Below are 23,807 nucleotides of genomic sequence, written 5' to 3'. Positions count from 1 at the left end.
TGCGGTGAGCCGAGATAGCACCACGGCGCGCCAACCTGGGCAACAGAGCAACTCTCTGTCTAAAAAAAAAAGGAAAGAAAAAGAATGACTCAGTGCTGGTACACAACCATGCGTTGAAAGAATGGGCAAATGAAGCAGCTTTTAAAAATTTTTGAATGTTTAAATTTTTTTTATAAGCATAGCTCTAGGAAGGAGGGAGGTCAGTGAAATCAAACTGTCGACAAGTTTAAAGTAACTGGCGAGACATTGGGAAACTAGATAATGAAGCATCCACTCTTTTAACCTGTCACTATTTGAAATAAAGTTATCAGGGATAGCCGCGCGCGGTGGCTCACGCCTGTAATCCCAGCACTTTGGGAGGCGGAGGCGAGCAGATCCCGAGATCAAGAGATCTAGACCATCCTGGCTAACACGGTGAAACCCAGTCTCTACTAAAAATACAAAAAATTAGCCGGGCGTGGTGGCGGGCGCCTGTAGTCCCAGCTACTGGCGTGAACCCGGGAGGCGGAGCTTTTTGTGAGCTGAGATCTGGCCACTGCACTCCAGCCTGGGCGACAGAGCGACTCCGTCTCAAAAAGGAAAAAAAAAAAAAAAAACGTATCAGGGATAAAGAGAGAACCCTTTATAAAAACAAAGGGGTCAATTCTCCAAGAAAACAACACCTCCCCAAAAGAAAAGCCGTAATCTATCACTATTTGATTAATAACTTTTCCCAAACCATTAGGAATTTTAGTCAAATTGGGTACCTATTTGGGTAATGTTTTTTTCTAGCAGTTTATCAGTAGCCAATATTACGTTTTTAGTTCAGATATGGAATAGGTATCTCAAATTTAATATGACTCCAGTTCCCAAACCTTGCCCCTTTGTTTCAGTTAAACAAGATCCTGTTTGCTCAAACTTAATACAAATCTAGGTGTCTCCATTTTTCTCTGATTTCCCTGTCATCCCTGGAATTTGAGAACAGCTTGGCCAACCTAGTGAAACCCCGTCTCTACTAAAAATACAAAAATTAGTCAGGCGTGGTGGCCCATGCCTGTAATCCCAGCTATTTGGGAGGCTGAGGCAGATAATTGCTTGAACCCAGGAGGGTGGAGGTTGCGGTGAGCTGAGATGGCGCCACTGCACTCCAGCCTGGGCGTGACCCACCGCGCCGGGCCTTATGATTCTATTTTTATGAAATGTCTAGAGACGGAGTTTCGTCATTTTTGCCAGGGTGGTCTCAAACTCCTGACCTCAGGTGATCCACCCGCCTCGGCCTCCCAAAGTGCTGGGATTACAGGTGTGAGCCACCGCGCCCGAACTTTTTTTTTTTTTTTAAAGGAACAGGGTTCTCACTATTTTGCTCAGGCTGGCCTTGAACTCCTGGGCTGATGCAACCCTCCAGCCTCAACCTTCCAAAGTGCCGGGATTATAGGCAGGAGCCACTGCCCAGCTTCCTAAGCATGTTTTCAGGGTTCATTCATGTTGTAGCATGTATCGGTACTTTTTTCCTTTTTATGACTGAATAAAAGTCCATCGTATGGACTTTTATTTTGAGACGATCAAGCGATTCTTCTGCCTCAACCTCCAGAGTAGCTGGGATTACAGGCATGTGCCACCATGCCCAGCTAATTTTGTATTTTTAGTAGAGACAGGGTTTCTCCATGTTGGTCAGGCTGGTCTGGAACTCCTGACCTCAGGTGATCCGCCCGCCTTGGCCTCCCAAAGTGCTGGCATTACAGGCATGAGCCACCACGCCTGGCCCTTTGCCATTTTAATTTTTTCTTGCTCTGTCAGTCATCCAGGCTGGAGTGCAGTGGCATGATCTTGGCTCACTGCAATCTCTGCCTTCTGGATTGAAGCAATCCTAGTGCTTCAGCCTCCTCAATAGCTGGGATCACAGGAGCGTGCCACCACACCTGGCTAATTTTTGTGTGTGGTTTTTTTAGTAGAGTCAGGGTTTCGCCATGTTGGCCAGACTGGTCTTGAACTCCTGACCTCAGGTGATCCACCCGCCTCAGCCTCCCAAAGTGCTGGGATTACAAGGGTGAACCACCATGCCTGGCCCTTTGCCCATTTTTAAATTGAACTGTCTTTTTGTTGTTAAGTTGTAAGAATTCTCTGTATATATCTGATTCCTTTTATTAGATACGCTATTGGGAAATATTTTTCCCCATTCTACGCGTTGTCTTTTTTTTCCTTAATAGTTTCCTTTGATGGCCGGGCGCGGTGGCTCAAGCCTGTAATCCCAGCACTTTGGGAGGCTGAGACGGGCAGATCACAAGGTCAGGAGATCCGAGACCATCCTGGCTAACCCGGTGAAACCCCGTCTCTACTAAAAAATACAAAAAACTAGCCAGGCGAGGTGGCGGGCGCCTGTAGTCCCAGCTACTCGGGAGGCTGAGGCAGGAGAATGGTGTAAACCTGGGAGGCGGAGCTTGCAGTGAGCTGAGGTCCGGCCACTGCACTCCAGCCTGGGCGACAGAGTGAGACTCCCTCTCAAAAAAAAAAACAAAAAAAAGTTTCCTTTGATGCACAAAAGTTAATTTTGGTGAAGTCCCAATTAATTTTTTTCTTTTGTGGCTCATGCTTTTAGTGTCACATCTAATAATCATCAGATAAAGGTCATAGAGATGTATGTACACCCAGGTTTTTCTTTTCTTCTAAGAGTTTTATAGTTTTGGCTTTCTTTCCCCCCAGAGACAAGGTCTCGCTCCGTCCCCCATGCTGGGGTGCATTGATGCGATCTGGCTCACTGCAGCCTCGAACTCTTGGGCTCAAGGGATCCTCCCACCTTGACCTCCCAAAGTACTGGGATTGCAGGTGTGAGCCACTGTGCCCAACCAGTTTTAGCTCTTATATTTAAGTCTTTGATCCATTTGAGTTAATTTTTATATATGGTGTAAGAGTCCTACTCATGCTTTTGCATGTGGTTATCCAGTTGTCCCAGCACCATTTATTGGTGAAATCTTTTCTTTTTTTAAATGGTCGAAGAAACCCACAACTTTTTTTCTTTGGTCTTGACAGTGTTGTGTGTGTCTTTCCTGGATCGTGATTCAAACAAAAAGAACCAAATACTGATTATTGAAATGAAAAAATACAAGAATTGGCTGGGCATGATGGCTCACACCTGTAATACCAACACTTTGGGAAGCCAAGGTGGGCAGATTGCTTGAGCCCAGGTATTTGAGAGTTTGAGACCAGCCTGGGCAACATGGTGAAACCCCATTTCTACAAAAAATACAAAAATTAGCCAGGCGTGGTGGCATGTGCCTGTAGTCCCAGCTGTTTCAGAGGCTGAAGTGAGAGGATCATTTGAACCCAGGGAGGTTGAGGCTGCAGTGACCCATGATTGTCCCACTGCACTCTAACCTGGGCAACAGATTGAGACCCCGTCTCAAAAAAAGAAAAAGAAAAATACAACAACCAAAATTTAAAACCTAACGGATAGGTTAAACAGTTGGAAGTAGTGAATTAAAAAGTAAGTCAGGGCTGGTCATAGTGGCTCATGCCTGTAATCCCAGCACTTTGGGAGGCCGAGGCGGGTGGATCACAAGGTCAGGAGTTCGAGACCAGCCTGGCCAACATGGTGAAACCCTGCCTCTACTAAAAATACAAAATTTAGCCAGGCATGGTGGTGCATGTCTGTAATCCCAGCTACTCGGGAGGCTGAGGCAGATAAATTGCTTGAACCCAGGAGGCGGAGGTTGCAGTGAGTGGAGATCGTGCTACTTCACTCCAGCCTGGGCATCAGAGCGAGAAAATAACAAAATTACTTATTTTTTTATAATAATTATAAATAAATAAAATGTCTCAAAAATAAGTCAGAAAAAATTGAGAATGCAGGGACAAAAAAAAAAAAAAAAAAGAGAGAGACAAGAAGAGAAGACATGGAATAAGAGTGGAAATGTCTATTATACATTATGCATTTAATCAGAGTTCCAAAAGGTGGCAGACAAAACGTTTGAAACGATAATGGCTAGCAAGTATTCAGAAGTGAAGAAAGCTACTGATCCTTTTTTTTTGTTTGTTTTTTTTTTGAGACAGAGTCTCCCTTTGTTGCTCAGGCTGGAGTGCAATGGCGCAGTCTCAGCTTACTGCAACCTCTGCCTCCCGGGTTCAAGCGATTCTCCTGCCTCAGCCCCCCAAGTAGCTGGGACTACAGGTGTATGCCACCACACCCAGCTGATTTTCGTATTTTTAGTAGAGATGGGGTTCAGTATGTTGGCCAGTCTGGTCTTGAACTCATGACTTCGCGATCTGCCTGCCCTCAGCCTCCCAAAGTGCTGGGATTACAGGCGTGAATCACCGCGCCTGGCTTTTTGTTGTTGTTGTTGGAGACGGAGTCTCATTCTGTCGCCCAGGCTGGAATGCAGTGGCATGATCTCTGCTTCCCAGGTTCAAACAATTCTCCAGCCTCAGCTTTCTGAGTAGCTGGGATTACAGGCAGGTGCCTGTTATTTTTTAATTTTTTAGTAGAGATGGGGGTTTCACCACATTGGCCAGGTTGGTCTGGAACTCCTGGCCTCGTGATCCGCCCGCCTTGGCCTCCCAAAGTGCTGCGATTATAGGGGTGAGCCACTGCGCCCAGCCCTGATCCACAGTTTTAAGAATCTTAAATAGGATAAATTCAAAGATACCCATACCTAGGAACATCTTAGTTAATACAGATGGAACAAGGTTAGCCCGAAGGTAGTAACTGTTGAAGCTGTGTGATGGATTCACTCATGGAGTTCATTAGGCTGTTACCTAATTTTGTAAATGATTAAAGATTTGCATAATGAAGTTTTTCAAAAGAGTAAGGATGAAATAAAGATCCTTTTTTTCTGACAGACACTGTCACCCCCAAAGCTGGCTGTAATTGAGTTACTGCTCTTCACTGGTCTCTGGGCCCTTTCACATGTCATCTTAGGGTCGGAGAACCACAGCTTCACACTTACCATTACAGGATGAAGGTGCTGCTGCTGCAGGACTACTTAGCATCTTAATAAAGTACCAAAGGCCAGGGACTATACTCACAGAAGCATTTCCCTTCTGAGAAACAGTGATGGGACTGTGTAAAAGTGGTTGCAATCCAGACCTTCAAAGAGTAACACTCAGGCAGGGTGCGGTGGCTCCTGCCTGTAAGCCCAGCACTTTGGAAGGCCGAGGTGGGCGGATCACTTGAGGTCAGGAATTCGAGACCAGCCTGGAAAATATGGCAAAACCCTATCTCTACTAAAAATACAAAATTACCCGGGCTTCGTTGCGCATGTCTGTAGTTACAGCTACTCAGGAAGCTGAGGCAGGAGAATTGCTTTGACTCAAGAGATGGAGCGTGCAGTGAGCTGAGATGTTGCCACTGCACTCCAGGCATGGGAGACAGAGTGAGACTCTGTCTCAAAAAAAAAAAAAAAAGAGTAACAGAAGTCAGAATCTCTATTTGAACATTTTTAGGGGCAACTGACAGGTTAGTTCTGAAATTGAGGATTATTAAACCTAATAAACTCCTGGGTGAGATGGAAAGAACATCAAGATTGAGCTCATAGCAAAGTCTGGAACCAAAAATGTTAGTATATACTGTCAACAAGGAAAGAAATGATAGCAGAGTTCTTTTATTCCAGAAATATTTTAATACAATCGTAGTACAGTTATGAAGTCACATTCAATCCACTGAATATATTCAGGGTATTAATAAAAATATTATACATCTTTATTCACTACCTTAATATAAGTAAAGTATTTGGTTCTTACAGATGAGACTAATTACCATATTCATTCATATATGCACTGCTAGTCAAACAACATGGAAATAAATTTATGGATTATAATAGTGGGGGTTCAGTCCTTTTTGATCTGAAGTCTTAGTTTCAAAAGTGAATGTTTTCTTTTTTAAATGCCACAATATTTGAATTCTAGAAATAGACAACTAATTTAAGGCAAGATATTGAAACTTTTATACAACTTTAATTTGAAAAAAGAAATCAAAGATCATACATGCCTTAACATTTAGATACCTATAGATTCATATAAAGGCAGTAATAAAAATATCAGTGCAAGTTCTACATTGGGTTCCTCAGTAGAGAAAATAATAGGTTCTTTGAGTGAACCATTATCTTCAAATCCCAAAACACTGGCAAGAAGAAATAATTCTTCTGATGCAGGACAACATGTAGCATAATTATGTTTAGTCAATAAAGGTGAGTATAAAATATTGTGATTATACGTAAAAATTAGTGTCTTGGCCAGTTTGTTAAACTTTTGTTTTTCAGATTTACTTTAATGTCAGCTTTTAAAAAATGCTTAAAAATCGAACTAATTTAAAACTGATTGATAGTAGTAGTGCAAAGAGGCTCCCCTCTTTTTTTATTTTTTGGTATGGGCTGAAGATTAGCATTTCATAAAGAAATAAACTATGTAAAATGTATGTGTGTTTGAATGAATAAAGAAGGCACAAAATGAGTTAAATTAAGAGAAAACATTACCACTTATTCTGAACTCTTAACTGTACAGTATTATAATATATACTTTTAGATATGAATCCAGATTTCTTATAATAGAAGTGACAGGACATTTTTTAGCTCTATTATTTGTGCTGAAAGACACTGTCACAATAGACTGCAAAAAGGCAGTACATGTTGAGTCTAATTAATGATGACCTCTACCAAGACAGTTTTTGTTTGTTTTTAAATTACAGTGGCTAAGTGATAACTGGTGGAATGGAATTAGGTCTCAAAAGCTTAAGTGAAAATTACTAGCACATTTGCATTTGCAAAGGTACTTACACACTTTGAGGAAATGTCAATGATCTGTGGAAAAAGCAAATGGTGGTGCTTTGATCTGCATATTAATTAACTTATTAAATAGACAACACATTTTAACATTAAAAAAAGACATTCATATACCATACTCATGGGTTTAACTACATATGGACCATTAGTGTTAGGCACCAAAAATTTCAAGTTTTTCCCCCACCCTGTCCCACTGATATATTATCAACTTTTCTATTTCTTCCCTGTAGTTATCACCATTTACATTAAACATTTGTGCAGTTCATAAAAATTCTGTTCTGGGCAACTGAATTGGCGATTGTCCTTTTTCTCTTGGTATTCTTTATTGCATATTTTGTCAGTTTTCTCACAGCAACCTGACTGGTACAATTTCTATTACCATTTTTAAAGTATCTGAATTTCTACTCTAACCATGAGAGTTATTATTATATATATGTATATATCCAAATTAACAAAATTGTGTCTGAAATTAGTAACTAATAAAAATAAATCTTACTCTTTTTTCTTTTTATTAAGACGGAGTTTCGCTCTTGTCACCCAGGCTGAAGTGCAGTGGTGTGATCTCGGCTCAGTGGTGTGATCTCGGCTTACCGCAACCTCCGCCTCCTGAGTTCAGGCTATTCTCCTGCCTCAGCCCTCCGAGTAGCTGGGATTACAGTTGCCCGCCACCACCCATGCCTGGCTAATTTTTGTGTGGAGACGGGGTTTCGCCACGTTGGCCAGGCTGGTCTCAAACTCCTGACCTCAGGTGATCCGCCCACCTTGGCCTCCCAAAATGTTGGGATTACAGGCATGAGCCACCGTGCCCAGCCGAATCTTATTCTTACTGGTTACTGTAGAATAATTTCAATCCTGTCCCTTATGATTCTGAATCCTATTACATAAAGGAAAATAACTTTTCACGTGAATGTAAAATGTTTACACATGTAAGACAGTTTACAAGACAAACTGGTCTACGTAGACAAAGGTCTATATTAAAGTTAAATCTGGACCCTAGAATTCTTGTCATGGGCCTCTTGTGAAGAGTCTGCCCTACTCAGGAATGGGCACATGGGTTAACAATTTTCACTTATTTACTGAGGGAGTGGAGTATAGATGTGGGGAGGTGAAATTACCACTCCTGGGAATAAATGTAGGATTTTAATGGAATGATGGAATTTATTGTACAATCACATTGGTGAGTCTTATTCAGGTATTCGGCTACAAAAACGTAAATGGCTTAACCATTTAAATAACTAATTCATACATCAGAAGTAAAGGATATTTTGTGGGAAAAACATTAGTACATGTACATAATTTCTTGTCTTTAGTAAGCGGAAAGTGAGTGAAACCTATGTACTAATTATTTATCAAACCAGGAAAAAAATCAGAAATGAAGTGCCAGGGAAGCATATAAAGTTAAGGCACCATTATTTACAACATCAGTGATTGGCACTTATTCTGAAAAAGGCTTTAAAGACATGAATAAAAAGCAGTATTATGTTTTTCCCTACTTCTATAAACTACTTAGTAGTTCTTAACATAGCTATCTATTATTTGTGCTTTGTTTTTCAGCTCCATGAATAGCAGCTGGATTTTATGGTAACATCCTGCATTTTTCCTTTACTTTGGTGTTTGTGAACATTACACAGTGGTAAAGGCTATAAAAGGTGCATAACAGGAAAACACATATGCTCTGTCTCCTTATAGAAAACAATGCAAAATAGGTGGCTGAAATGACATAGTACTGTCTCAAAGTCTTTTTCAGGGATTAGTATATATTAAGTTTAGGGTTTGTAGCATTCTGTATAATGACTTTAAAACAGCAATGGCTTCCAAAAATTCAAAAAGGTTACTTATGTGACTGTTGGTCCAACAGATGTGTTGAAATGCAGCAAGTATATTTAACTTTATAAGTTCTGTCCAAGTATAAAAGTACTATACAAAATTAACAAGTGTGTGTGTGTCTGTGTGTGTGCGCATGTATGCATGCACGTTTATAACTGTTCTTGCTTCCAAAGCTCAGACATTCACTAGTTTACAAGTATGTTGCTGCAGTCAGCTGATACCATTTAACCGTCTCTTTGCTCAAGTTGAAATCTTTCAAAGGCAGGGTTACTCCACCCAAGAAAAAATTTTCCCGCAGAGATTCTGCACTGAGTACACTTAGTTGAAGTTCTCGCTGTCTTAGGGTTTCTTTGCTATATCCACTGTATACAAGCTACAACAAAGGAAAAAAGAAACAGTAAATCACAAATTAAAGTTTGTTTGGTTTCTTGGAACATTTCAAGTGAAAACATGTGACAGTATTAGCCAAAGAGTGACTATAATTTTGTAGAGATGGAATTTCATCATGTTGCCCAGGCTGGTCTCAAACTCCTGAGCTCAAGTGATGCACCCACCTCGGCCTCCCAAACTGCTAGAATTACAGGCAGGAGCCACTGTGCCTGGCCTTAAAATGTTTAAAATTTAAAATCTCAAAATAATGGACACAGAGAGGGGAATAACACACACTGGGGCCTGCTGGAGGATGGGATGAGGGGAAGGAAAGCGTTAGGAAAAATAGCTAACGCATGCTGGGCTTAGTACCTAGGTGATGGGTTGACAGGTGTGCAAACCACGATGGTACATTTAACTATGTAACAAACCTGCATATCCTGCTCACGTACCTCAGAACTTAAAAATGAAAATAAAAAAAAAAAACTCAATAAACCAAGGTAACTTCTAGAAATGATTTTAACTTACCATTTCATTGAATGTCGGATTCCTCGTTTTTCGTGAAATTTTGGTTTTACGTTTGGATGTTTTGTGGTTATCTGGAAGTAGGTATGTTTTGACATACGGATTTGGGTCAGCTCCATCTTCAGTAACCTAAAAAGAAAAGCAGTCCCTTAATAGTAATGCTTCCTACCAAGGTAAGGGTTTCCTCTATAACCATCATTCTTTGTAATCACTCACAAGATCTTTGATGTGCATCACCATGATGAAAAGAGTACCATTTCGGTAAGAGATGGATAATTTCACAGCTCCTCCTATTTGGCCTGCAGTAGGACTGAAGGAACCTGCATCTGAAAATACAAATATTTTCATCTTTATTTATTTGTTGTAGTGGTTCAAGCTGCAGTAAAAGGATTTTGCTGTATTTTCAAGACTGTCACATGTGGGGCAGACAGAAGGGAGGGGAAAAAGGAGTAAACAACCTGGTAGGTCATTGATTTATACTTCTTTAGTAATCACATCTATTAGGAAAGTTATATTTATTCAGAAATAGACTGGCTTAGAAAGAATACTCTCCTCCCATTCTCAGACTACAGCTAGTAAGCCTGCTGTCATTCTACCATTCATTGAGCAGTTACAGACTTGCAGATCATGAGTTACCAATAAAGAGAAAAAAAATAATCTCACCTGCAGACCTAGCTATTCCTTCAGCTTTCTCATCACGAAGTAAAGGGTGGAAGAAAGTACAAACAAGATCACACTAAGAATAAAGAGAAAACAATTCATTAGTTTAAATATTATGTAACACAAAAGGTGTAAGATGTTATTACTTCTCATTTAGTAAGGTTACCTCTGCTACATCCGTTGAAGCATTCATCAAACTCTGTAAGTAACTGTTTAACTCAATTTTCCTTTTGGCTGCTACATCTTTTATGTGTGTTCTTCCTAGAACCATCTTATTAGGAAAGCTACAAAAGAAAAACAAAAACAAGTGGGATTTGAATAAGTACAATATTTCTTTAGAAATATACTTTTTTTTATATATACTTAAAGACAAAGTAGTCTTAATCCATTATAAAGTAATATTTTGTGGCCAGGCATGGTAGCTCATGGCCTTTGGGAGGCCAAGGCAGGTGGATCACTTAAGGTCAGGAGTGTGAAACCAGGTTGGCCAACATGATGAAACCCTGTCTCTACTAAAAATACAAAAATTAGCGTGCTGATGCCTATAATCAGATGCCAATAATCCCAGCTACTCGGGAGGCTGAGGCAGAAGAATCACTTGAACCTGGGAAGTGGAAGTTGCAGTAAGCCGAGATTGCTTATACTCCAGCCTGGGTGACAGAGCAAGACTCCATCTCAAAATAAAATAAAATAAGTAATTTTTTGTGATTTCTCTTCAAAGTAGTGGAGATGACATCATTTAGTTACCCATTATCCTTTGATGAGCATTGGTTGAAAAGGTATATGTTGATTTCCTATATTTATTATTAGCTTGGTGCAAAAGTAACTATGGTTTTTGACATTAGAAGTAATGGCAAAAAACGCAATTGCTTTTGCACCTACCTAATACTTATTTTCTACTATTTCTTCTCAAGTTTAATCACTCAAATATTTTATCCAGATCTAATCCCTAAAAAAAAAAATACATCACTACTCAATCAGCCATAACTATTATATATACCAGTAAAATCCACAAATAATAACGTAAGGCCTAAGTAAGGTGCTGAAAGGATAATCTTAATTCCACTTATTTCGGTAGCAGTGGAAAAATGAAACTGTACATGGAAACAAACTCTAATACCCACTTCACTTCCTCCTTACTTTTGAAATCTAGTCTGAAGAAAACATGAACAACTCGACACAGGAAATCTACTGGTCATTGAGCTACATTAAAACTGAAGACTCGGTATCCGATACAAAACTAAGATTTTGATTGACAGTCTTGATGGTGTTTGCTTCAGTTATTTATTGTTTTTGAGACGGAGTCTCACTCTGTTGCCCAGGCTGGAGTGCAGTGGCGAGATCTCAGCTCACTGCAAGCTCCACCTCCTGGATCACGTCATTCTCCTGCCTCAGCCTCCTGAGTAGCTGGCATTACAGGCGCTTGCCACCACCCCCAGCTAATTTTTTGTATTTTTTAGGAGAGATGGTGTTTCATCGTGTTAGCCAGAATGGTCTTGATCTCCTGACCTCGTGATCTGCTCACCTCGGCCTCCCAAAATGCTGGGATTACAGGCTTGAGCCACTGCACATGGCCATGCTTCAGTTTTTTTTATCAGAGGAGCTCAGTATGGCCCATGATAGATTATTTCTGCACTGATTTAGCATATGACTTTTTTTTTTTTTTTTTTTTGAGACAGGGTCTCACTGTGTCACCCAGGCTGTAGTGCAGTGATGTGATCTTGGCTCACTGCAACCTCAACATCCTAGTATCTATCAATCCTTTCACTTCAGCCTTCCGAGTAGCTGGGACTTCAGACATGTGCCACCAGCCCAGCTAATTTTTGTATTTTTTATAGAGATAGGGTTTTGCCATGGTGCCCAGGCCAGTCTCGAACTCCTGGACTCAAGCTATCTCCCCACCTCTGCCTCCTAAAGTGCTGGGATTATAAGTGTGTGAGCCACTATGCGTAGCCACATATGACTTTTTTCAAAACCAAGATACCAAATTACTATCTTGTGTTGCTTACTATGGTAGAGACAGCAAAGTTAAAGCTCAACAAAAGTTAGAAGTCTAGAAAATCTCATATTTTAACATCCTGATCATTTATTCATTCAACAAAAACTTACAGTTCCTTGTTTATGTCTACTTTTGTATTAGGTCCTTGTGATACAAAGGAAAATAAGCCACACATGGCCGATAATATCTTACTAAGTGTTAACACAAAGCTTTCCACCTACATTTGATAACAAGTTGTTTCCTACAAAAAGGATTAATGTACAAGGATGGATACATACCCTGGTAACTTCCAAAGTGGAAAAATAATACTGAGTTTATTGTGAAGTTCCTGAAATTCGTCAAATGTTCGGAAGACAAATGATGGTTCAATCTGCCCTTCCCTCAAAATTCGGACTACATAAATCTGAAAAGAAATCACACCATAAACACATAAAATTTGTATTTAAAACCTTCTTTCTAGGCCGGGCACAGTGGCTCATGCCTGTAATCCCAGCACTTTGGGAGGCCAAGGTGGGTGGATCAGCTGAGGTCAGGAGTTTGAGACCAGCCTGGCCAACACAGTAAAAGCACGCATGTCTCTACTAAAAATACAAAAATTAGCTGGGCATGGTGGTGCGTGCCTGTAATCCCAGTTACTTGGGAGGCTGAGGCAGGCAAATCGCTTGAACCTAGGAGGCAGAGGTTGCAGTGAACCGAGATGGCACCACTATACTCTAGCCTGAGCAACAGAGCGAGACTCCGTGTCAAAAAAAAAAAAAAAAAAAAACTTATTTCCTATACTGATCTTAGCTAAAAGACCAAGAAGCAATAAAACCTCCTTTCCTGACAGAAAAGAAATTTATAGCTTAATTGTTATATGTAGTTCAAGTACTTTTATCTTGGTAATATATATGTCAACAATAGGAAAAAGCAAATATAAGTCATTGTATTTATAGCACATCTAACTACATTTTAAGAGTGATCATAACCATCCTAAGATATATAAACTAGAACTTAAAAGTGTAAGCTGGGCACGGTTGCTCATGCCTATAATCCTAGCACTTTGAGGGGCCAAGGTGAGAGGATCACTTCAGCCCTGGAGTTAGAGACCAGCCTGTGCAACATAGTAAGCTTCTATTTCCATAAAAAATATAAAAATTAGCCAGCTGTGGTGGCACATGCCTGTAGCCCCAGCTACTTGGATAGCTAACGTGGGAGGATCAACTCAGCCCAGGTGTCAAGGCTACAGTGAGCCAAGCCAGCCAAATGAGCCAAGATTGCATCACTGCACTCCAGCAAGGGTAACGGATCGAGACCGTTTCTCAAAAAGTAAAAATAAAAATAGTCCAGGTGGCCAGGCGCAGTGGTTCATGCCTGTAATCCCAGCACTCTGGGAGACCGAGGCGGGTGGATCATGAGGTCAGGAGATCGAGACCATCCTGGCTAACACGGTGAAACCCCGTCTCTACTAAAAAAAAAAAAAAAAAAGTTAGGGCGTGGTGATGGGCGCCTGTAGTCCCAGCTACTTGGGAGGCTGAGGCAGGAGAACAGCGTGAACCCGGGAGGCAGAGCTTGCAGTCAGCCGAGATCGCACCTCTGCACTCAAGCCTGGGCGACAGAGTGAGACTCCGTTGCAAAAATAAATAAATAAATAAGTAAATAAAATAGTCCAGGCATGGTGGCTCACGCCTGTAATCTCAGAACTTTGGGAGGCTGAAATGAGTGGATCACTTAGGGCCAGGAATTCACCTGGCCATGTGCCTGGGCAACATGGTGAAACCCCATCTCTACTAAAAATACAAAAATTAGCTGGGCATGCTGGCGCATGCCTGTAGTCCCAGCTAGCTACTCAGGAGCTGAGGCATGAGAATTGCTTGAACCTGGGAGGCACGGGTTTCAGGAGCCGAGATCGTGCCATTGCACTCCAGCCTGGGCAACAGAGTGAGACTCTGTCTCAAAATAAAATAAAATAAAATATAAATAAATAAATAGTTTTAAAAAAGGCAAAAGGTTTACGGGTGGGGGTGGGGGGGAGCGGTGGTGAAGGAAAACTTATTTTGCTGGCTATTTAAACTTTTTTTTTTTTTTGATAGAGCGTCTTGCTCTGTTACCCAGGCGGGAGTACAATGGCACAATATTGGCTCACTGCAACCTCCGCCTCACGGGTTCAAGCGATTCTCCTGCCTCAGCCTCCCAAGTAGCTGGGACTACAGGCACATGCCACCACATCCAGCTAATTTTCATATTTTTAGTAGAGATGGGGTTTCACCATGTTGGCCAGGCTGCTCTCGAACTCCTGACCTAAGGTATCCACCTGCCTCAGGCTCCTAAAGTGCTGGGATTATAGGCGTGAGCCATTGCACCTGGACTTTTATAAAGTTACAATACTTTAAAGAGTATAATACTGGTGCCAAGTAGGATCTATCTATAGAAGGCCAGAAACAAATCTGGAGATACATATACATAAACTTAAAGGTAGTAGTATATATATTGGGGAAAGAATGGACTATGCAATAAAATGGTGTTAAGATAACTTAATAAACATACAAAAAGATACTAAAATTTATTAACAGAATAGATGAAAATTAAAACAGTAGTAAAACAGCTTTTTAAAGATTATCAATTTGCCAAAAATTTAAAAACTGGCAGTTCTGGAAAGTATTATCTAACAAAAAAGTTAGCACAAGGGTGAAAAGTAACAACAAAAAAGATAACGCTTATAGTCTCGAAGGGGAAAAAGCATGCTGAAGTTCCTGTTTCTGTTCAAAGACAACGTGTGTGTGTGTTTTGTATCAGAGACTGGAATAGGAACTTTGACTTTTTACTTTATATAATTCTGCATTGATTGAATTTGTACAACAAGCACACTTTACCTTTGAAATGTAAAAAAAACTGAAGAATGAACAAAAAAACCAAATAAATAAAAATTTAAAAATGGAAGAATGAGAAAAAGCAGAATTGCACCATTCTTATAGCCTTGTCTCTAAAAGACAGAATATCACTCCATCCTTATTGTTTGAAGTAAATATAGCAAGAATTAAATACAAAAAAGTTAGGGATGCTTCAAGTACATTTACTTATTTTATGGACCATTCATGGAAGAAACAAGCATGACTACAACAAATGCTTGGAACTTTAGCAGAGTCAGCAAAGGAAGTAGAAAGGACAACAATAATACATGCATTATTGTTTATAAATATTGAAATCAAACTTACATAATGTTTATCTGGGTTGTATTTCTTATGATATGTGAAAACAGATACTTCCTTGATTCGACCATCTTGTCTAAAGGAGTATGTTTTAGGTGAAAATGAAAGGATGGGCTCATCATTAGAAGGAAGACCAGAAAAACGAAGTTGAGCAAGGTTATGAATGAAGAAATTAAACTTTGTGGCAATGCTTCCCAAACTTGATTCAATAAGCCTACAAAGTAATCAGAAAATTTGTTAACAGTAAATGAGAACACATAGTAAATTCTTTCAACGTAATAAATGACAAAAACCACTTTCATTCCTTTAAAAATATTAAGCAGATTGTCACTTTGCCAAGGATTCCCTTTGTTCTATAGGCCAAAGATTTGTTAAAATACATCTCACCCCAACAAAATAATTTAGCCCAAGAAAGAATTCATGCTTGGTTTTCTTGAACCCTGTAGGATCCCTAAGACTAATTAAAGAGCAATTATTGATAGATGACGATTGGTATAATGCTAAAAAGATGACTTTATTAATTTATTCCCTTTTAATAAAGGAGAAAGATGACAAATAGGTGGGAAAGAAAGTAATCCAAGGGCCGGGCACGGTGGCTCACGCCTGTAATCCCAGCACTTTGGGAGGCCAAGGGGAGTGGATTACTTGAGGCCAGGAGTTCGAGACCAGCCTGGCCAACATGGCAAAACCCTGTCTCTACTAAAAATAGAAAAATTAGCCAGGTGTGGTGGTATGCGCCTATAATCCCAGCTACTCGAGAGGCTGAGGCAGGAGAATTGCTTGAACCCAAGAGGCAAGAGGTTGCAGTGGGCTGAGATTGCGCCACTGTACTCCAGACTGGGTGGCGGAATAAGATTGTCTCCAAAAAAAAAAAAAAAACCCACAAAGTAATCCAAATTTTAAAAATCCTCTCCTATCGAACAGTAGAATTGTAGAATTCCACGTCAGACTCCTTCAGGTAATCATATTTTCATTCAGTTGGAAAAAGAAGTTTTGACAGGATGGAGAGTTTGGAAAGTAGGTCTGAAAAAAACATTTTAGGCAAGCAAAGGAAACAAGTCTCAGAAACAAGGTTAAGGAAGCTAGAAAGAAGGATATTCAAAAAGAAAAGTGAGAGAATCTCAAACATAGGCTTTTACCCCACTATGGACTGAATGTTTGTGTTCCCTCAAATTCATATGTTGAAGCCCCAACCAACACTGCAAATGTATTTAGAGATAGGGCCTTTATGGAAGTAATTAAGGTTAAATGAGGTCATAAACAGTAGAGCCCTAATCCAATAGGAGTGTCCTTCTAAGAAAAGATGAGAGAGCTAGCTCTCCCTACCATGTGAGGACACATTGTGAAGGTGGCCATCTACAATCTGGCAAGGGAGCCCTCAACAGTAATGTAATCAGCTGGCACCTTGATTTTGGACCTCCTAGACTCCAGAACTGTGAGAAAATAAATATCTGTTGTTTAAGCCACCAGTCTATAGTATTTTGTTATGGAAGTCTGAGCAGGCAGGTGAATACATGCCTGCTTTGTAGTTTTGCCCAGGGGAGCCAATGAATCTCTTTTAAAAAACAAAGCAAAAGAAAACCAATCAATACCTAAATTTTCAGGATTAGTTTGGAAGGCTATACAAAAGTCAGCTTCCTTCAATTCATTTCAACCCAGACTCTTGAGACTAGGGAAGTCCAGTCAGTGTTTTATACTTCTTCTCCACTGGGAGGAAGAAGGCAAGAGAAAAAGGAGAGAAAAGAACATGAGCTCAGGTACCCCTCCCTGCTAAGGTATTGTGATGATGTGGCAGCAGTAGTCAGTAACCAGCCTGATCACCAGACCTTTAGAACATATTTGTCAAGAAGATCTGTTTTTGTTTTTCTTTGTTTTTTTTTTGAGACAGAGTTTCGCTTTTGTTGCCCAGGCTAGAGTGCAATGGCGCAATCTCGGCTCACCACAACCTCCATCTCCCGGGTTCAATCGACTCTCCTGCCTCAGTCTCCTGAGTAGCTGGGATTACAGGCATGCACCATTATGCCCAGCTAATTTTGTATTTTTAGTACAGACTAGGTTTCTCCATGTTGGTCAGGATGGTCCTAAACTCCCGACCTCAGATGATCAGCCTGCTTCGACCTCCCAAAGTGCTGGGATTATAGGCGTGAGCCACTGCGCCTGGCCGCAAGATCTGTTTTTAAAGCAATAACAAATTCAAGTACCAGTCATTGGTATATGTGTTTCAAGTACTATGCCATATAATAGTTTACTTGGAGTAGTGACCAGGGTTTGCTGGATTAAAAACACCAAAGGTCTCCATGGAAATTGTTAAGACAAAATCCTGAAAAATAGATTAGTACAGATAACATTTTAGAAAGAGACTTTAATTAGCTGGGCTTAGTGGTATGTGCCTGTAGTCCCAGGTATTCAGGAGGCTAAGGCAGGAGAATCGCAGGAAGCAGAGGTTGCAGTGGACTGAGACTACGCCACTGCACTCTAGCCTGGATGAAACAGCAAGATTCAGTCTCAAAATAAAAAATTTAAAAAGATGGTACATGGCACTGTAGAAAAATGTTTTTATCATTGAAATTACATATTAAATAAACTTTGAGATATTTTGAGAGAAATAAGTATATTTTTAAAAATATTACTGCAAATCCTTTGCATTTATTAGCAAATAAACTTTTGACAGCCTACTATGTGCAATTACTGTGAATCAGAATTTGTTCCTATAAATCAGAATTTTGATAAATAGCATTTGTTTAAACTAAGGTAAAACAAATCAAAGCAAAATTTTATGTTCCTTCTGCAATACACTTAAATATGCTTTACCTAGTAAAGAAAATTGTAGCTTCCGCATCTGTAGTTTGGGGTTGAAGTGCATCTCTAACATATTTCAAATCCTGAATACTTGTAAGTTCTGGTAACCCTGAAGGAATCATCTGTAGAAGAAAACAAAAAGTTCTGTGAGTTAAATTTTTTAAAAAATTTGTTCCTCACTCCTTCCTGTGGGCTGCTCAAGTAATCAGAACTAAAGCAAACAAAAACCATTAGTCTTGAGGGATTCATTAGTGTATTGGGGACCTAGGTGATTATCTTACAAATAAGGAAATGGATGCCAAGGAAGTCAAGCAATTTGTTGGTGGTCACAAACCCAGTTTATAGGATTAAACCTGTTGTCTAGGCTCTTTCTTTGGGGAAGTGGGGAGGAAGGGAGCAGGGTCTCACTCTGTCGCCCAAACTAGAGTGCAGTGATGCAATCTTGGCTCACTGCATCCTCTGCCTCCCAGGTTTAAGCAATTCTCATGCCTCAGCCTCCTGAGTAGCTGGATCACAGGTATGCACCACCACGCCCGGCAAACTTTTTTTTTTGTATTTTTGATAGAGATGGGGTTTCGCCATGTTGGCCAGGCTGGTCTCGAACTCCTGACCTCAAGCAATCTGCCTGCCTTAGCTTCCCAAAGTGCTGGGATTACAGGCATGAGCCACCACGCCCGGCCTAGGCTGCTGTTTTTACTTTTATAGATTTAGGGCGTACAAGTACAATTTTGGTACATATATGTATCACATAGTGGTAAAGTCTGGGCTTTTAGTGCATCACTTGAATAGTATACACTGTACCCACTTCTTCTCATCTCCCATCCGCCATCCCCCTTCCTACCCTCCCAAGTCTCCAAGTGTCTATTATTCTACTCTTTATGTCCATGTATACATATCATTTAACTTCCACTTATAAGTGAGAACACGCAATATTTAACTTTCTGAGTTATTTCACTTAAGATAATTGTAGCCTTCTGTTTATTACCGTATCAATTTAGTCACAATAATCATAGTGGGTTTGTTTTTCACTTTTTACTTAACTATAATATATACCGAGGAAAGTACAGAAATCTTCATTGTACAGCTGAGTTAATGTTCACAATTCATACCCATATTAATACACAAAACATTCATTAGCATCTCAGATGCCTGTCTTGGGGTCCAGTTACTAATACTTTCCATCCCAAGGGGAGCCACTCTACTGACTTATTTTTTGTATTTTATACAAACAGAGTCAGACAGTAGGTCCTCTTGTGTCTGGCTTATTTCACATGGCAGTAAGTTTAAAATATTTGAGCAATAATGTATCTGACATTTGTGACTACAGAAATTTTATTCCAAAATCACAAAGTAATCTTTTTTAGGTATTGAAACATAGATGCATTAATATAAAACTAATTAAGTGCTTATAAAGAATAGTTACCAGTGAAAGGAGGTTAAGAAAAAGGTTTGTCTGCTTTCTTATCAAGTTGTAGGCCTGACAGCAGAGGTCCACAAACAACTGAAAACGAATGGTGGGCTTTTCACCCCCATTAATGACATATGCCATATCAGAGGTCAGCACAAAAGGAGCCCGATCCCTATTTAAAATGAAAGTACATACAAAATATTATTTACAGAAGATACTCCAATAGTGCTATTACATGATTATTAAACTAAGCTATCTGAGGTACGGCCATTTCTAACTAGGAAACTTAATACCACACACTTTTGAATTTCCATAATTCTTTAAAATAACATTTTCAAGAAAGCTATCACATAATAATCTCTTTAGAGAGAACTTATGTACGAAATTTCCTTATATATGAAAATAAGGTGATATTTATAAATCCACATACCTAAAGAGAGATCAAACAGTAGTTACAAACACAGAAAACTACTTACTGCTGTTATATACCCACGAAACCATTTCTTCCTAAGAGTTACTGCTAACTAGATAAAAAAAATATATATGTACTTTAATTCATTTCAACAAAGTTTAGCCGGGCGTGGTGGCTCAGGCCTGTAATTCCAGCACTTTGGGAGGCTGAGGTGGGTGGATCACAAGGTCAGGAGATCGAGACCATCCTGGCTAACACAGTGAAACCCCATCTCTACTAAAAATACAAAAAAATTAGCTGGGCATGGTGGCGGGCGCCTGTAGTCCCAGCTACTCCTGCAGGCAGGAGAATGGCATGAACCCGGGAGGCTGAGCTTGCAGTGAGCCGAGATCGCGCCACTGCACTCCAGCCTGGGCGACAGAGCAAGACTCTTTCTCAAAAAAAACCAAAAAAACAAAACAACAACAACGAAAACAACAACAACAACAACAAAGTTTATACACACTTACACACATTCTTGTCTACCAGGTAAGGTCACATCTTTGGGCCTTTTTCATCCCCAGTTACGTTCAAATGGAGCCACAAGGCAAAACGCAGAAAGCAAAAGGCAAAGCTTGAGACAAACATTAATTTGTGAAATAAGAAGTGCCTCATTTCTTTGGCAACAGCAATAATAACATTATACCTTTTGAAGCTGCCAAACATCTGTGCATGTCCCAAAAACTTTCCAAAGTCAATGTGAAACATGTGTCCCGTGCTTCGAAGCATTATATTGTCATTGTGTCGATCACAGATGCCTAAAACATAGGTGGCTACACAGCATCCAGCACAGGAATAGATAAAGTTCTCTGAAGCCTATAAAAAACATATACAATTATTTTAGAAAATGGATTATTTTTAAAGGAGGCAGAGTTTGTAAGTATTAAAGTAATTTATCACTCTTTAAAAACACTATTGGAATCCACTCTCTCAATAGCATACAAACTGGGATATAGTAATAAAAGCCAATCTTTTCATATTTCAAAAACAAAAACAGTCTTCTAAGGGTGGTTACTGCCCCTTCGCTAGCTTTTCTCTTTTAAAAGTCTAGGATCCCTACCAGTCCCTACTTAGGTACATGCTGCCTTTGAACAGCTTTTAAGCGTCATGTTTGTTGAATCCTGCACCTCACTGACGCTGCTGCTTAGAATCAGGGAGGTGCAGGATTCCACAAACATGATGGATAGAAGATTTTTGCTTTTTTTCCTCTGCCTGCAGGGAAGACATGTGTAAGGAAAATCAGCTTATATCTGAAAACATCCAAGAATACAAGTAATGTGTTTGTTTCCCATGTGGTGATTTCCTGTGTGTCATCTTAAGTACTCCCTCTCCTGGGGATTATTAAAATTACTAATATAATATCACATAGAAGGATACAGCAAGACACACACAATAGGTTTCTTTTTAATATAAAGAATGTGTATTTAGCTTATTTATACAAAATAATGTATTTCTGAGTGGTACATTCATTTGGCCTGACTTGCCCATGTAGTTAATTTCCCAGAAATCATTACCAATGATGATAACAGCAAATGTTTATACAGCATTTAGCACAAACCAGGCACTTCTCTGTGTGTATGTGTATATATGTATGTGTGTGTATATACATTAACATATTTAGAAGAATCTCACATCAATCAATGACTTCGGTACTATCATTATAACTATTGTACAGATGGAAAACTGAAACAGAGAGGTTGTTTGCCCAAGATTATTAAGTAGCAGAGTGAGGATTCAAATCCAGGCAATATGACTTCACTAAGTTATATTCCCTCTTACTAATTAAATCACATTAAAAAGCCAAATTCATAAAAGATGCTTAAGGTATGCTACTTGGCAATTATTTCCTCACCAGGAATCACAAAAGGGCCAACATTACTAAAACAAGTACTGGCTTCTGCTGCACTGCTTTTTTTCCCCAGACCACAAAGAAGTATGAAAAGGGAGTGATCTCACAGTTTAAAAGATCTAACAAAGGTCAAAATTCCCCTGCATTAGCTCTGTAGGTCAACAGATGGCACGTGTATGTCTATAAAGGTGATCCATTAATGAAACATAAAATAGGCAGCTCCATGACATTAAAACAGGAGTCTTCCTACATCATCACTCAGTTTTCTAGGGTCTTTCTTAGGCCAAGTTAGGATCATTAGAGGGCTTATGTCCTGAAAAATTGCCCTTTCCTCATATGTAATTCTAAATAATAGCAAAACAGAAAATTGATGTTTCCAATAATAAGAGCTATCAATTATACAACTTTCATTATGCAGTGCTTCATATACATTAAGTCATTTAATTTTCACAAAAATTTCAATGCTTATGTTTACAGTCATAGTATAGGCTATAATACCATAATATATACAATACTTTATAGCAGAGGTCACTGAGGCATAAAGATGGTAAATAATTTGCATAGGTTGGGTGCGGTGGCTCACGCCTGTAATCCCAGCACTTTGGGAGACGAGGCGGGCGGATCACGAAGTCTGGAGATTGAGACCATCCTGGCTAACACAGTGAAACCTCGTCTCTACTAAAAATACAAAAAATTGGCTGGGCGTGGTGGCGGGTGCTTGTAGTCCCAGCTACTCGGGAGGCTGAGGCAGGAGAATGGTGTGAACCCTGAAGGCAGAGCTTGCAGTGAGCCGAGATTGCGCCACTGCACTCCAGCCTGGGTGACAAAGCGAGACTCGATCTCAAAAAAAAAAAAATAAAAATAAATAAATAAATAAATAAATAATACTAATAATAATTTGCATAAGGCTCTGCTGCTGCTGAGTGACTTGGGATCTGAAGTCAAACTCAGAGAGGTTGGCCCCTAATTTATGTTCTTAAATACCACATGACGCAGCCCGTTTTACTCATTTCCCTAACTTCTTCCAAGATCTTTGGGAAATATAACATTCTGGGTTAGAAAAATGCCTGTTTTGCTGGCCTCTAAGTATGTGTTTAGAATTTTTTGGGGGCGTAATTTAGCATTGGTTTCACTCAGATTCCTGCCATTAAATGCATTCTGTTTTACATTCTTTCCTATACTTAGAAAAAGATGCTCTTTTCCTGACTTAATGATGATTTAGTCACCAGAGCTGGAAAATGAAAGCACTTAAAACCTTTGTAATACATTTTTGACAAAGCTTTTTGGAATAAGGAGACATGCTAATTACCTTTTCATATTCTTCTTCAGAGGGATTGTATTTCCTTAGCCACTCTGCAAGTGGTTTATCTTTAAAGGATCCTGTCACACCATATTCCACTTGGATTTTCCTGAGAGTATCGGAAGCAGGAACCAGCTCCACCATGCCTTTAACGATAAAATATTAAGCTATGTAAAACTGTCTCCCCAAAGTAAGCCTTTAAACATTTTTTTAAATTATTACTTTTTAAATTTTACTTTAAGTTCTGGGATACACGTGTATAATATGCAGGTTTGTTACATAGGTATACATGTGCCATGGTGGTTTGCTACACCTATCAACCCATCATCTAGGTTTTAAGCCCCGCATACATTAGGTATTTGTCCTCCCTCCCCTTGCCTCCCACCTGCCAACAGGCCCCAGTGTGCGATGTTCCCCTCCCTGTGTCCACGTGTTCTCATTGTTCAACTCCCACATGAGTGGGAACATGAGGTGTTTGGTTTTCTGTTCCTGTGTTAGATTGCTGAGAATGATGGCTTCCAGCTTTATTCACGACCCTGCAAAGGACATGAACTCATTCTCTTTTATGGCTGCATGCCTTTTAAAAAGTTAGTTTTCAATCTTTGACATAAGAAACCAGCTAGCAATTGTTACTTTCAAAAAAATTCAAGTCTGGCTGGGTGCAGTGATTCACGCCTGCAATC

General features: G+C 39.8%; 1 protein-coding gene across 4 annotated transcripts in view; it reads right to left on the bottom strand.

Moving 5' to 3' along the window:
- Positions 1–5,571: 5,571 nt before the first annotated feature.
- PIK3C2A (phosphatidylinositol-4-phosphate 3-kinase catalytic subunit type 2 alpha) overlaps positions 5,572–23,807 on the bottom strand; it is a 118,090-nt gene continuing 99,854 nt past the window's right edge. For all 4 annotated transcript variants that reach the window (XM_023230785.2, XM_023230788.2, XM_023230789.3 and 1 more), the window contains 11 exons: positions 23,134–23,270; positions 20,622–20,791; positions 19,540–19,696; positions 18,129–18,238; positions 15,324–15,531; positions 12,408–12,532; positions 10,297–10,414; positions 10,134–10,206; positions 9,687–9,796; positions 9,474–9,599; positions 5,572–8,949 (listed from right to left, as the gene is read on the bottom strand). In XM_023230785.2, coding sequence (XP_023086553.1) covers positions 8,767–8,949; positions 9,474–9,599; positions 9,687–9,796; positions 10,134–10,206; positions 10,297–10,414; positions 12,408–12,532; positions 15,324–15,531; positions 18,129–18,238; positions 19,540–19,696; positions 20,622–20,791; positions 23,134–23,270 — 1,517 coding nt within the window. In that variant the 3' untranslated portion in view covers positions 5,572–8,766. The remainder of the gene's footprint in view (positions 8,950–9,473; positions 9,600–9,686; positions 9,797–10,133; positions 10,207–10,296; positions 10,415–12,407; positions 12,533–15,323; positions 15,532–18,128; positions 18,239–19,539; positions 19,697–20,621; positions 20,792–23,133; positions 23,271–23,807) is intronic.

This window comes from Piliocolobus tephrosceles, chromosome 13 (genome assembly GCF_002776525.5).
Source record: "Piliocolobus tephrosceles isolate RC106 chromosome 13, ASM277652v3, whole genome shotgun sequence".
Taxonomy (NCBI): domain Eukaryota; kingdom Metazoa; phylum Chordata; class Mammalia; order Primates; family Cercopithecidae; genus Piliocolobus; species Piliocolobus tephrosceles.
This window is presented reverse-complemented; position numbering and strand designations above follow the sequence as displayed.